This window comes from Schistocerca nitens, chromosome 2 (assembly GCF_023898315.1).
Source record: "Schistocerca nitens isolate TAMUIC-IGC-003100 chromosome 2, iqSchNite1.1, whole genome shotgun sequence".
In the NCBI taxonomy this organism is placed as follows: domain Eukaryota; kingdom Metazoa; phylum Arthropoda; class Insecta; order Orthoptera; family Acrididae; genus Schistocerca; species Schistocerca nitens.
The window spans coordinates 682,122,309-682,134,608 of NC_064615.1; the positions used below are offsets into that span (position 1 = coordinate 682,122,309).

The following is a 12,300-nucleotide window of genomic DNA, read 5'->3' on the forward strand; positions in this document are numbered from 1 at the left end:
CCACTGAAAGAATTTAATTTGACGCGGAAAATCGTCTACGTAATGAATTGCACCTCGTGTGTCGATTCACCAAATGCAGTGGAAGAGCGGCACAACAACGCTGTTCTGAACTATTCCCGCACCTGTGGCAACCGCATGACAGCGCTTTTGCATTTGTCTGACGGTTACTGCATTTCACTATGTTTTGTATTGCACATTTTGCTAATTACATGTAACAGGCATCTTCACTGCTGTGAAGGTAGTTTCATAGAAACAAGGGTACCTGTGCTAACGAACTGAATGAATCATAATTACATTATTCTATAATGAGTCGCCAGAGACAGTGAGTCCCTAATACCAAAGCATTCAGAAGGTATCTCTGAAGAACATTTGTTTGTCGCCTGTAGAAATGTGTCGTTGACAACGATATAAATATAAAGTGGGATCATCACCTTGCATCACTTCTATTTCGACGCTGTCACTGCTGCCATTGGGGAGTTTGCAGGTGTAGGTCCCGGAGTCATTTGGCTGGGCATCCTCGAGCAGCAGTTGGCTTATTGTGGAGGTATCCGTCTCTGTAATGATGGTGAGGCGGGAGTCGTGGTCTGCGTGGATGACCTATTGATGAAAATAAAAAAAGAAATCGCATTTTATTATTTGTGTTAACCATTTAATACTGAATAGTACAGTACTGAATTCTAGGTTACCAATTGAATATAGTGATTCTTGTTTCATTCATCGTCGTTTACACAGTCACAAACTCTATCACAACCCCTTTACTATAACACAGCATGTAAGAAAAATTTACACTTTACTGCTGTACATAAGTGTCCTACGAACCACATGTGGTATTTTTTTATTCTTAATGCTCACCTTATTCCTATACCCCAATTTGCAAACATTCAACGCTGGTGATGCAGCTAGGTATCAAGATTGGTCTTGTATACTGCAAAGTTATTTTCACGTACCGTACATGCTGCGATTGACGTTAATTCATTCGCTACGTTGTAACTAACGATTTATATATGTAAGAATGTAATTAGGTGTAGATGTATAGCTTCGTTTTTTTTAAATATCTGTCCTGACGTTAACTTATAGATACTGACATTAAGTGTTTTATGCTACTCAGTCGCATCATTCTCATCGCCTTCTACCCTCCTGCTCCCAAATACACCCCTCCCCGAAACTGAATTTCAACTCTGTATTTTCTGTATTCTTGTGAAAGTGTTTAGTTGAAACGAAGCCCAAAATATGACACCCATCAACGCTTTAAAGAGCTTTCGGTATGACCTTTCCTGCCCACTACTATTACCATGAACTATGAACACCTTGTGATGTCTTCAGTTTACATGGTTAGATTTACTCGCAGAGCGTTGTTGTGGACACTTCCCAGTTGTTATCTTACGATGATTTAAATCGATTCAAAACAAAATTAATACTGGTAGACAAACCGTAATTTTGTACCATGAATAGCCAAAATAACATATTAGTGAAATATCTCTCACATTTCATGGCGTTTACGGTTATAAACATTTATTCCAAGACCATTGGAATGTGAGACTGAAACGGCTAACTTAACCGACCAACTTAAATTTACAGCAGTTTAGAGTACGTTGTTCATTTTAAGAAGTTACAGTTCCATACAGAACATAAATCCAGTAAATAAATAGTTGATGACTGGTGAATGTACACCCCCATAAGAAATTAGTACCCCTCGAAAGACGACGTCGATTTTGATCCTATGACGGCTTATGCGACCTGGAAGACATTAAAGCACTTTGTCTTCAGGCCACAAGTGGCCTATCTGGACCATCCGACCGCCGTGTCATCCTCAGTTGAGGATGCGGATAGGAGGGGCGTGTGGTCAGCACACTGCTCTCCCGGTCGTTATGATGGTTTTCTTTGTCCGGAGCCGCTACTATTCGGTCGAGTAGCTCCTCAGTTGGCATCACGAGGCTGAGTGCACCCCGAAAAATTGCAACAGCGCATGGCGGCTGAATGGTCACCCATCCAAGTGACGACTACGCCCGACAGCGCTTAACTTCGGTGATCTCAGGGGAACTGGTGTAACCACTGCGGCAAAGCCTTTGCCTGGAAGACATTAGATGTGCAGATAATGGTTTCAGCGTCGTCCGCCAACAAATAGCGTAGTGTCATAGCTAACAGAGTGCCATCTGTGCCTACCCTTAAACAAAGAAACCTCACAGCCAGAAGGTTCAGTGTGGTGCAGCGTGTGAAGCACGCAGGAAACCATGTCACAGAGAGACACTTGTGCTTCCTACAGCCAACGGTGCGAGTGTTAAAGCGGTCATTTTGTGGCCTTCCGAGTGACGGGATGGTCCTTTCGGAGAACTCTCACTCAAGTTGGGCTTGTTATGTCATTTATGTAAAGATGCTGGTATCATTGGTCGTGTGGACATTTGCAGACCTGTAGACGAGGTTCTGGATGTCCACGCACCACAGACGCCCGCCAGGATCTTCGTGTTGTGAGAGCAGCAGTGGCAGATCGTACAGCTGCCGCAGCACGGATAAGAGGGGTTGAGAACCTAGACGTGTCAAAAAGAACTGTTGGGCACTGGATATTAGAAGTAGCACTAGGGGCACGCACACCTCTAGCCCGTCTTCCATTCACGCAACAGCAACGACGCGCACGGTTAGGCTGGTACCGTCAGCGGATCACTTGGAACATGGAATGGCGCGCCGTTGTCGTCAGTGATGAAAGTAGATTCAGCCTTCATGCAAATGATTGTCATTTGCGCGTACGAAGTAGGTCTAGTGAAAGCTATCTCGTAGAGTGCATTGTTCCAAAACACGCTGCCCCCTCCCCTTCCCCCCTAATGGTCTGGGATACAATAAGCTACAAATCTCTTTCACCTTTGCTGATCGGTACGTGCAGAAAGTTGTTAGACCCGTCCTCTTGCCCTTCTTGGACAGGAAAGTGATATGTAATTCCAACAGGATAACGCTCGGCCACTTACTGCCCGTAAAACTCATCGTGCACTGTTAGACATGCAGCAACTTCCTTGGCCAGCACTATCTCCGGACTTGTCTCTAATCGAGCACCTGTGGGACTTGATGGGATGAGAAGTGCTTCGTGTCGCTCGTCAACCAACAACTCTTACAGAACTACGCGAACAGGTCGAGCAGGTTCAGAATAACGCATACAGTATTTGCGATGTGTACGATCGACTGGATGCCAGAGTCAACGCCTGCATAGCCACCCGCGGAGGCTACATCACAGACTAATACGGTTTTTTTCACCATTGGTCGATACCCGGTACCTCAGAACCGCTTGCTCTATTGATCTACAAAGGTAATCATTTCATGCACTCGATATTCATTGTTGCAACAATAAGTCTTGAGTATAATGGCTACCTCTAAAACGGTGTATTAACTTTTCAGGCAGTGTACTTGGTAAGGTAGATGGTTGCTGAGTACTCATGCCAGATTTGATGCTTTATGAAGAGAGAGTCACATCGTCAAGCTCATTAAACCTAGCTCATGACTGCCACCTTTGCAAGTGTGAAAACTACGTCTTTCTTTCTTTCTGATTTTGATCTGGAAGGAACTGCAAACAGACCATCCAGGAGCTTCTTTCTAAAACCTCACATGCCTTTGACTGTTAGATTAATCCTCCGACGCGTCACTGGGAGATGTATATGTGATAGAGCATCAAATATTCGCTATAATGTTCGACAAAATTTACTTTGCATCGAGTAACTGCGGTTTAAAGTTTCATTTCAAAGTCCGACAATTCATGTGTTCAGTCTGATACCTGTGGCTGTATCATAAGAATCTTAGTCATTTGCGGAAGATTACCAGTGGACAAATGGCATAAGCGTACTGGCCATTGTCCTTCTCTTTATCTAAGCGACTTGGCTCAGTGTTCGAGGCTTTGTAGACAGCATTCTTATTCGGAAGAAATGCGGTTCAGGCCTCATATGGCCAACCGTTTCAGGATTTTCGTGTTTCCACTGAAGCGCCTCAGACAATCAAATGGATAGTTGCTTAAATAAGGTAAGCGATATCTTTCACCGTCCTTATGCAGCTGAGCTATTACGTCATCAGATGTAGTCAACGATGCAAGTACTAGAATTTCTTATTTCTTTACCGTCATTATTAGCTAATGAGCATGCAGAAACTGAAACCGCTGGCGTTGCAACCCACCAAATCGTCGTGCATCCACAGGACGGTATCTTCTGGCTGTCGCCGGGGCTGGACTACGCACGTCAGGTTGATACCGCTGCCTTGCCAGTGCGTTCTAAAAGGCTCACCCAAAATTGTCGTCTTCGGCTCTGAAAATCAGAAACAGAATAGTCTATTACAATTAAATGTTTAGTAAGCACCATCGTTGTATAACTCTAAGGTTCTCGTGGACATTGTCAAAGATCTTGTAGGTTATTCGACAGCGTCATGTTCCTCTTCAGTTTCTTCTGACACAATCGACGTTTCTGTCCCTCTGCTGCGGTCCTCTTGAGGATCTTCCGGTGTTCGCAGTTATCTGAACATTCTCAAACATCGGTCACAGCTACTTGTAAAAGTGTCTTTCCCCGCGCTTACTCTGAAGAAGTGGTGTTATTGGGTGAAATTTATCTGCTATTGGTGGACCATCGTCACTGGTTAGGTAACAAAACAGGCAGGGAAGGGGAATCATTGTGAATTACGATATTGCAGTGCTTGTGTCGTTCAGAAATAAGATGCAAAGTTGTTTGGGACGTCCATGCAAGCGACTTACATTTAAAATGTCTTCCCTGTACGGGAATATACACGATGTATGTACGAGAGCAGATTGTACACCAGGACCGGCCACGGTCTGTCGACTTCATGTTTCAAAATCGAAATCCAGCGTTGTTTAGCCTTCGCTATTTCTTCGTGATAAGAAAAAAAAATGGTTCAAATAGCTCTGAGCACTATGGGACTTAACTTGTAAGGTCATCAGTCCCCTAGAACTTAGAACTACTTAAACCTAACTAATATAAGGACATCACACACATCCATGCCCGAGGCAGGATTCTAACCTGCGACCGTAGCGTGATATGAAGGACGTTGTTTGCACAAAAGAACACAATCTACCGATCTATTGTCATAAACCTTTACAAATTAATTAGAATGTCAGGAGAGAGGGATAATAATTCCTGAAGCGATTTATGCAGTCGCATAAGCGATGGGTACCCCAAACCTGCTGGAAACAACATTACAATACCATGCAAAAAGAATTTAAATATTTAGTTGGCAAAAAATAAATGAAACATTACAGGGATCGACAAACGGGATTCATTGTTCTGTATAACAAGAAGCAATCTGTGCTAAATTTGTAGGCGTGGAGCACGTAAAGAAACTGGTGGTACGAATAGTAAACTATCTGAAGTCGCACAAATTATTGCACTGTCAGTTGCAACAGTTTTCGATTCAACTGAATGAAGAGTGTGGAAACTTTATATATTACTGCAAACTAAGTCAAGGTCAAGGCGCATACCTGGAACGATTTTTCGATTTAAAACTCACTGTTGTTGAATTAAGAACGAGGAAAAGAGTGCAGAAACGAAAATTAGAATATCCAGAATGGATTGCAGACCTCGTATTTTTAGTGTACCTGACTACACACTGCCCACAGTAAGGCACTGCAGGATGAGAAACAACTTCTTTCTGATTTAATGGGGATGCATTTACGAAAAGAAAATCGCGTTGTAGAAGGGACGTATTCTGATAAACACAGCCCAGTTCCCTAAGCTCACTGGCGTTAAAGAAAACTCGAGGTTCAAAGAATTACAACGATAGTTTCCTAAACGTTTTGAGGGCACTGCCGGTCTTACATCTGTTTCCGAGCTGTTTTTGAGACCATTTGGTGTTTCAGTTTAAAGTGCCCCTATGCATGTGCAGATGTAGCTAACTGATCTGTAATGTAATTTCCGTTTTAAAGGCAAATCCCTCTAACGTTACAATTGTTCAGGACATCTAGATTGCTTTCCTCAAGTAGTTTCCACGTCTCCATAACGAGGTTGCAAAAGCGCTACAATATTTCAAATAACGTATGTGTGTGAAAGAGGTTTTTTGGATTTTGAAAGTAAATAATTAAACATCACGTGACAACCTGGGCGCGAAAATCTGTAGAATTGTCTGCCCGTGTGTTGACAGTTTGTATCAGATAAAAACTACGTCTTCAGAACGCCAAAAAGAAATTAATGATACTGAAAATTTGCTTTGTTTTTGAACTATATTGAGAAATATAAAATATAACACGAAGTTGGCGCAGTGCGGCTGTATTGTCATTTAAATGCGGCGCGTTCGTATTTCCCGCTCCTGACGCTCAGAAATGGTGTGGCGTGGTGTTGGGGAAATAGGCCAGCCGGGCTGAGCGGCGTGGCCCTCGTGCCAGGGCACGGCCACCACCACCTAGAGACAAGGCCGCGGGGCGAAATTCATAGCAGGTCGTGACGTCACTCCAAGCGGGCCACCATGTTGTGTTTCGAAGCGTTTGTTTATCTACACGTTTGTTGGATCGAGTGCTACATTCGTGCTTAAAACTAGCGATTACAGTGTTTAAGTGTATATGAAGGTACTGTGAAGATGGTTTACAAATGTTGTGTGCCAAGGTGTCGTGGGAATTACGGAACTGGACTGAAAGTGATGTTGTTTTCCTTTCCGAAAGATGCGAATCTGCGTCGGAAATGGCTTTCAGCGATTCATCGGGACAATTTCCAACCCACTGAGCACACAAAGGTATGTAAAAACTATATACCTAGTACAGTTATTATTTTTTTTCTAGTGGAATATCTTGAAGTTTGGATACATTTGACTATAATTGTGAGCAAAAGTTCGCAGCAAATAGTATTCGTTTTCAAGTGGCTTTATTTTGATTTTGAAAACGAAATATAAATTTGTGGCACATGTTACATTTCCTTCGTGTCTAAATTTTTCTGCAGTTTGTATTTTGTTACGCATTACCGATACGTTTTATTCTCTATTTGTGAGTGGGTGTTGTTTATCACTCTCGCATTAGTTAGCATGAGTGCTAACGAATGTTAAAACTGCTGTTTTCATGTTTAAAAAGCGATCTCTCTGTATGAAGCATCTCTAGGTGGTAGTGGCATGGCCCGCGAGCTGAATCCTAAGCCACCCCTGTTATAGACACATGGTTGACGACACATGGAAGTTTGGCTCAGAGAGCCTTATGGCAAGGCGACCGCTTGCGATAAGCAGGAAATGTGGGTTCGAGTCCCAGTCTGTCACAAATCTTCACTGTTATTCCATTACACAGCTACTTCAAGTGTTTATTACAATAATGCCGTGCCACAGGAGTGGCTTCCTGGTCGTTGTACGTATTCCTCACCCACCTTGGCTGCGTATTTACTTCCTTGATGCTGGAAGGCGACTACACTGGAAGCCTCTGCTGTCATATCTATTGAAATTACTTTCCTTCTTAGCAATCCCAACAGCCTCTCGGACTTAGCTTTTATAAATCTTGTATTCCTGACCGAAAATAATATGCTGTTGAAATTTGTGTCTAGGCCGCAGTTCTCTTGATGATAGACTATTGCAAAATGGCTCTGAGCACTATGGGTCTTAACATCTGAGGTCATCAGTCCCCTAGAACTTAGTTCTACGTAAACCTAAGTAACCTAAGGATATTACACACACCCATGCCCGAGGCAGGATTCGAGCCTGCGACCGTAGCAGTCGCGCGGTTCCAGACTGTAGCGCCTAGAACCGCTCGGCCACAACGGCCGGCCACTATTGCCCATTTCAGTTTAATCTGCTCCTTCAATTTCACCTGCATACACTTTGGCACAGCCACTCGTCACTTCACACGTTCTCCCAGTATACAGGTGATCAGTTGAGTCCGTTTTGTGGCGGAAAAGTCTTTTATTTTGTTGTGACTGAAAAGTGTGGTCTTTATGCCATTCAATAGCAGAATTACGCTTATGCGTCCAGTAATTCTAGAAACGAGCGGTAACCTAACACAGTGAGAAGGCAGTTCCTAGTTCTTATTATCACAGTTAATAAAATTTAGTCCGAAAGCCCTGCCTATGGACAAATTATAATAGATTTGGCTTTCAATGTCTCTTTTAAGTACTCAAGCTCTGATTCCAGGTTGTTATTGTCACTAATAAGGAAGACAAGTGTAGACAGTGTATTGAGAATTGCTCGATTCTGTGATCGATGGTATGCAACGTGGCAGATACACAAAAAAATGTTCGAATGTGTGTTAAATCTTATGGGACTTAACAGCTAAGGTCATCAGTCCCTAAGCTTACACACTACTTAACCTAAATTATCCTAAGGACAAACACACACACCCATGCCCAAGGAAGGACTCGAACCTCCGCCGGGACCAGCCGCACAGTCCATGACTGCAGCACCTGAGACCGCTCGGCTAATCCCGCGCGGCGGACAGATATACACCTATATGTGTTTGTAGGCTTTCTGTGTACTATGTGTCCCAGGATATTGCCATATCTTCCATAGATCAACACATCTCGAATGGGAGATCAACCTGACTCTCTACCTCCAGAGAGAAGTTGATTTAAGGATTAATATCATTTAAGAAACTATAAAACCTATGAAGCTCTTCTTTACTGTGGTGTCATATACAGGGGATAGCCAAAATAATGTCAACAAAAAAATGGTTCAAATGGTTCTGAGCACTATGCGACTTAACTTCTGAAGTCATCAGTCGCCTAGAACTTAGAACTAATTAAACCTAACTAACCTAAGGACATCACACACATCCACGCCCGAGGCAGGATTCGAACCTGCGATCGTAGTGGACGCTCGGCTCCAGACTGTAGCGCCTAGAACCGCTCGGCCACTCCGGCCGTCTAATGTGAACATCTGTTCTTACTTGGGAATGGTTTCGTTTAATAAGAGGTTGGACCCCCATTTGTCCGTAATACAGCTGTAGTTTTTCTTGGAATACTGCCATGTAATGATTGTACAGTGGAATGTTATGGCCCTCTTCGATCAGAACCTCTTCTACCTCCTGTAGTGACGAGGGGTTGTTAATGTTCAAGTCTGGGGACTCTGCTGGCCAGGGAAGACGCTGCATTCCAGTTGCGTGCTCCTCATACCACGATTGTACTGTCCTGGTTGTGTGAATGGGTGCATTACCGTCCTGAAATATGGCATCATTGTTGGGGAACAACATTAGAGTCATGGGAAGCGCCTGATCACTTAAAATGTTCACATAATCGTTGGCTGTAACACGGTGTTTGAGAATAATGATGGGGCCAGCAGAATACCATGATGTGGCTGCCCGCACCATCGCGCTTTCACCTCCATTCGTAACCGTTGGAATCAAGCAATCCGCATTATAGGCTTCTTTTGGCGCTCTCCAGATGTAAACCCAGCCCGATATTGGAAATAACGAAAAGGTTGACACGTCGGACCATATGACGTGTTACCACTGATCAGCCGTCCGGGATTTATGCTCCGGACATCATGTTTTACGCTTCTTTGCGTTGGTTGTCGTCGCTTATGGTTTCGGTATAGCAGCCCGTCCATGAATATTCGCTTTATGGAGTTCTCGACTGTTTCGATAGGTACGGGGTCTCGATGGCTCGTATTAGCGTACTACGATCTCTGTCAATTATGTTACCGTCCTAGGATCTCTGTCAATTAGCTTTGATTTGTGCCCACTACTACGTTTCCACGATGATATCTTTCCAGCCGCGCGGGATTAGCCGAGCGGTCTTAGGCGCTGAAGTCATGGACTGTGCGGCAGGTCCCGGCGGAGGTTCGAGTCCTCCCTCGGGCATGAGTGTGTGTGTTTATTCTTAGGATGATTTAGGTTAAGTAGTGTGTAAGCTTAGGGACTGATGACCTTAGCAGTTAAGTCCCATAAGACTTCACACACATTTGAACAAATCTTTCCATGTTTTGTGTAGGCTGTCATGGCTGTGAAAGAGTTGCTCTTGAAATATTCAATAAATTGGCTGTCCTGGTTACTGATGCTCCAGCTAATCGGGCCCCCACAATCTGACCTCTTTGGAACTCATTTAGGTCTTTCATTGCACGTCGACCTCGGCCCCTGAACGCAAATACGAAGTGTGCACTACTCGTAAACAACCTGTACACGCACAGCTCCGCACGACACGTGCCTTACCTGCGTTGTTGACCGTCAGACACAGCCATCCCATTAATACCACCGTTCACATTATTTTGCCTATCCCGTATACCTAATGTATTGTATTGTGGCGATATCAGAGAGCGCCATTCTAACAAGCTTCGACGTGAACTGTTTATTTACTAACATCCCATTGGCAATTACTATGGAGATCATAGGGGTCAAAGTTGCTCCAGACGTGTGTGACCTGATAGAATAATTTCTATGATCGAGCTATTTTAAATACAAAGGAGAATTTTATCAGCAATATGATTGTTGCTGTGGGTTCGCTTTTGCAGGCGGCAGCAGCTGACATTTGTACAGAAAATTCTGAATCACACGCATCAAGTAATGCGCCGCTACAGCCTTCTTGTTAGTTTCTTTAAGCGGATGACACATCTGTTACTTGTAAACACTTAAGCACTTTAGGTGTACAAGAGACCACTCACCAAAAAGCAGAAGTGTTGAATCACCGACGGGCACACTAAAAAGATAAGGAAGAACACTTCCTAGCTTTCGGAACGAATCCTTTCTCTTTGTGTGTTCAGCCGGCCGAGATGGCCGAGCGGTTCTAGGCGCTACCGTCTGGAACCGCGTGACCGCTGCGGTCGCAGGTTCGAATCCTGCCTCGGGAATGGATGTGTGTGATGTCCTTAGGTTAGTTAGGTTTAAGTAGTTCTAAGTCCTAGGGGACTGATGACCTTAGAAGTTAAGCCCCATAGTGCTCAGAACCATTTGAACATTTTTTTTTTTTGTAGATGACGCTTGTAACAACCCAGAAGATTTTACCTTGAACAACAGTTATTATCAGTGAATAGAAAAGAAGGAAGGTAGATTAAAGATTAATGCCCCGTCGAAGAGGTTATTAGCTCGGCTTGCGGGAAAGGATGGGGAACGAAACTGAGCGTGTCCTTTCCAACGGAATTACCCCAGAAATTGCTCTAAGGTAAGTGATTTAAGGAAGTTGAGCAAAATCAGAATCTGTATGACTATTCGAGCTGCCATGCTCCCGAATGTGAGCCCAGTAATGATCCTTCACTCTCTACGGATGGCTGAATGTACTAGTTAATCACGGTAATTGTAAAAGGTGAAGCCGTTGGAGTCAGAAATGTCACAAAAATTTGTTAATGAGCTGTTAAATTTTATTGATATACTTATTTCACTTCATTAAAAGGTGGTATATTTCCCGTTCAAAGAAAGCCCTGCAGAAACTAGAAAGACGCCTCAGAGAGACCGAGCGAGGTGGCGCAGTGGTTAGCACACTGGACTCGCATTCGGGAGGATGATGGTTCAATCCCGTCTCCAGCCATCCTGATTTAGGCTTTCCGTGATTTCCCTAAATCGTTTCAGGCAAATGCCGGGATGGTTCCTTTGAAAGGGCACGGCCGATTTCCTTCCCAATCCTTCCCTAACCCGAGCTTGCGCTCCGTCTCTAATGACCTTGTTGTCGACGGGACGTTAAACACTAACCACCACCACCACGCCTCAGAGAATCGGTTTTTTGAGTTTCTACCCGGTTTCTGCAAGGTGACAAAATTCCCTCTTCTCATCAGATACCTCGAACACCTCCCATAAGTTGAAAGATCAAAGCCCCATTGTATCCTCAGTTCTCCACAATTCTGAGATGCAGCTGCACCTGCAACAACTCACCACTTGCACCCTCTGTATTTTATACCAAGGAAAATACAGGGTGGAGTACAGTAACATGCTTATTTAGAAATTCAGTTAAAGAAATTAAAGCAGATGTATATTCAATTCTTTGAGGAGCGTCAAGTGCACTATTTAAATTTTACTTTACACAGTTTTAAAGATGGTATCAGGCAGATGGCGTCAATTGTTCTCAATATACTGCGTTAATGGAATGCTGAAGTTTCGTTCGACTCTTTCCAGAATATCGATGGGTATGTTCGCGACAGCTTGACGAATGTGGTTCTTCAGCTGAGCCAGGGTGCTAGGACGATCGTTGTAAATAAGTGATGGTTGACAGCCTCCTAAAAAATAAGTCGCAGGGGCTAAATCAGGCGACCCTGCTGGCCTATGCATGTCGCCCCTCAAGGGCGAGGCGAGACCTCCTGGGAAGTGTTGCCTCAAAACAGTCATTGACACACGCGCTGTGTGTGCCCTCCTGCTGGAGCCATACAGTTCCCAGATGCACTTCTTTGAGTTTCGGTTGGAAAAACACCTACATAATGAGGACATAACGGTCTTAAGTGACCGTA

General features: G+C 44.0%; 1 protein-coding gene across 1 annotated transcript in view; it reads right to left on the reverse strand.

The window, feature by feature from the left end:
• The window catches only part of LOC126234554 (neural cell adhesion molecule 1-like), a 91,644-nt gene that overhangs the window by 12,746 nt on the left and 66,598 nt on the right, over positions 1-12,300 (reverse strand). The window contains exons 6-7 of the mRNA XM_049943254.1: positions 4,147-4,274; positions 432-597 (exon numbers count right to left, since the gene is read on the reverse strand). Coding sequence (XP_049799211.1) covers positions 432-597; positions 4,147-4,274 — 294 coding nt within the window. The remainder of the gene's footprint in view (positions 1-431; positions 598-4,146; positions 4,275-12,300) is intronic.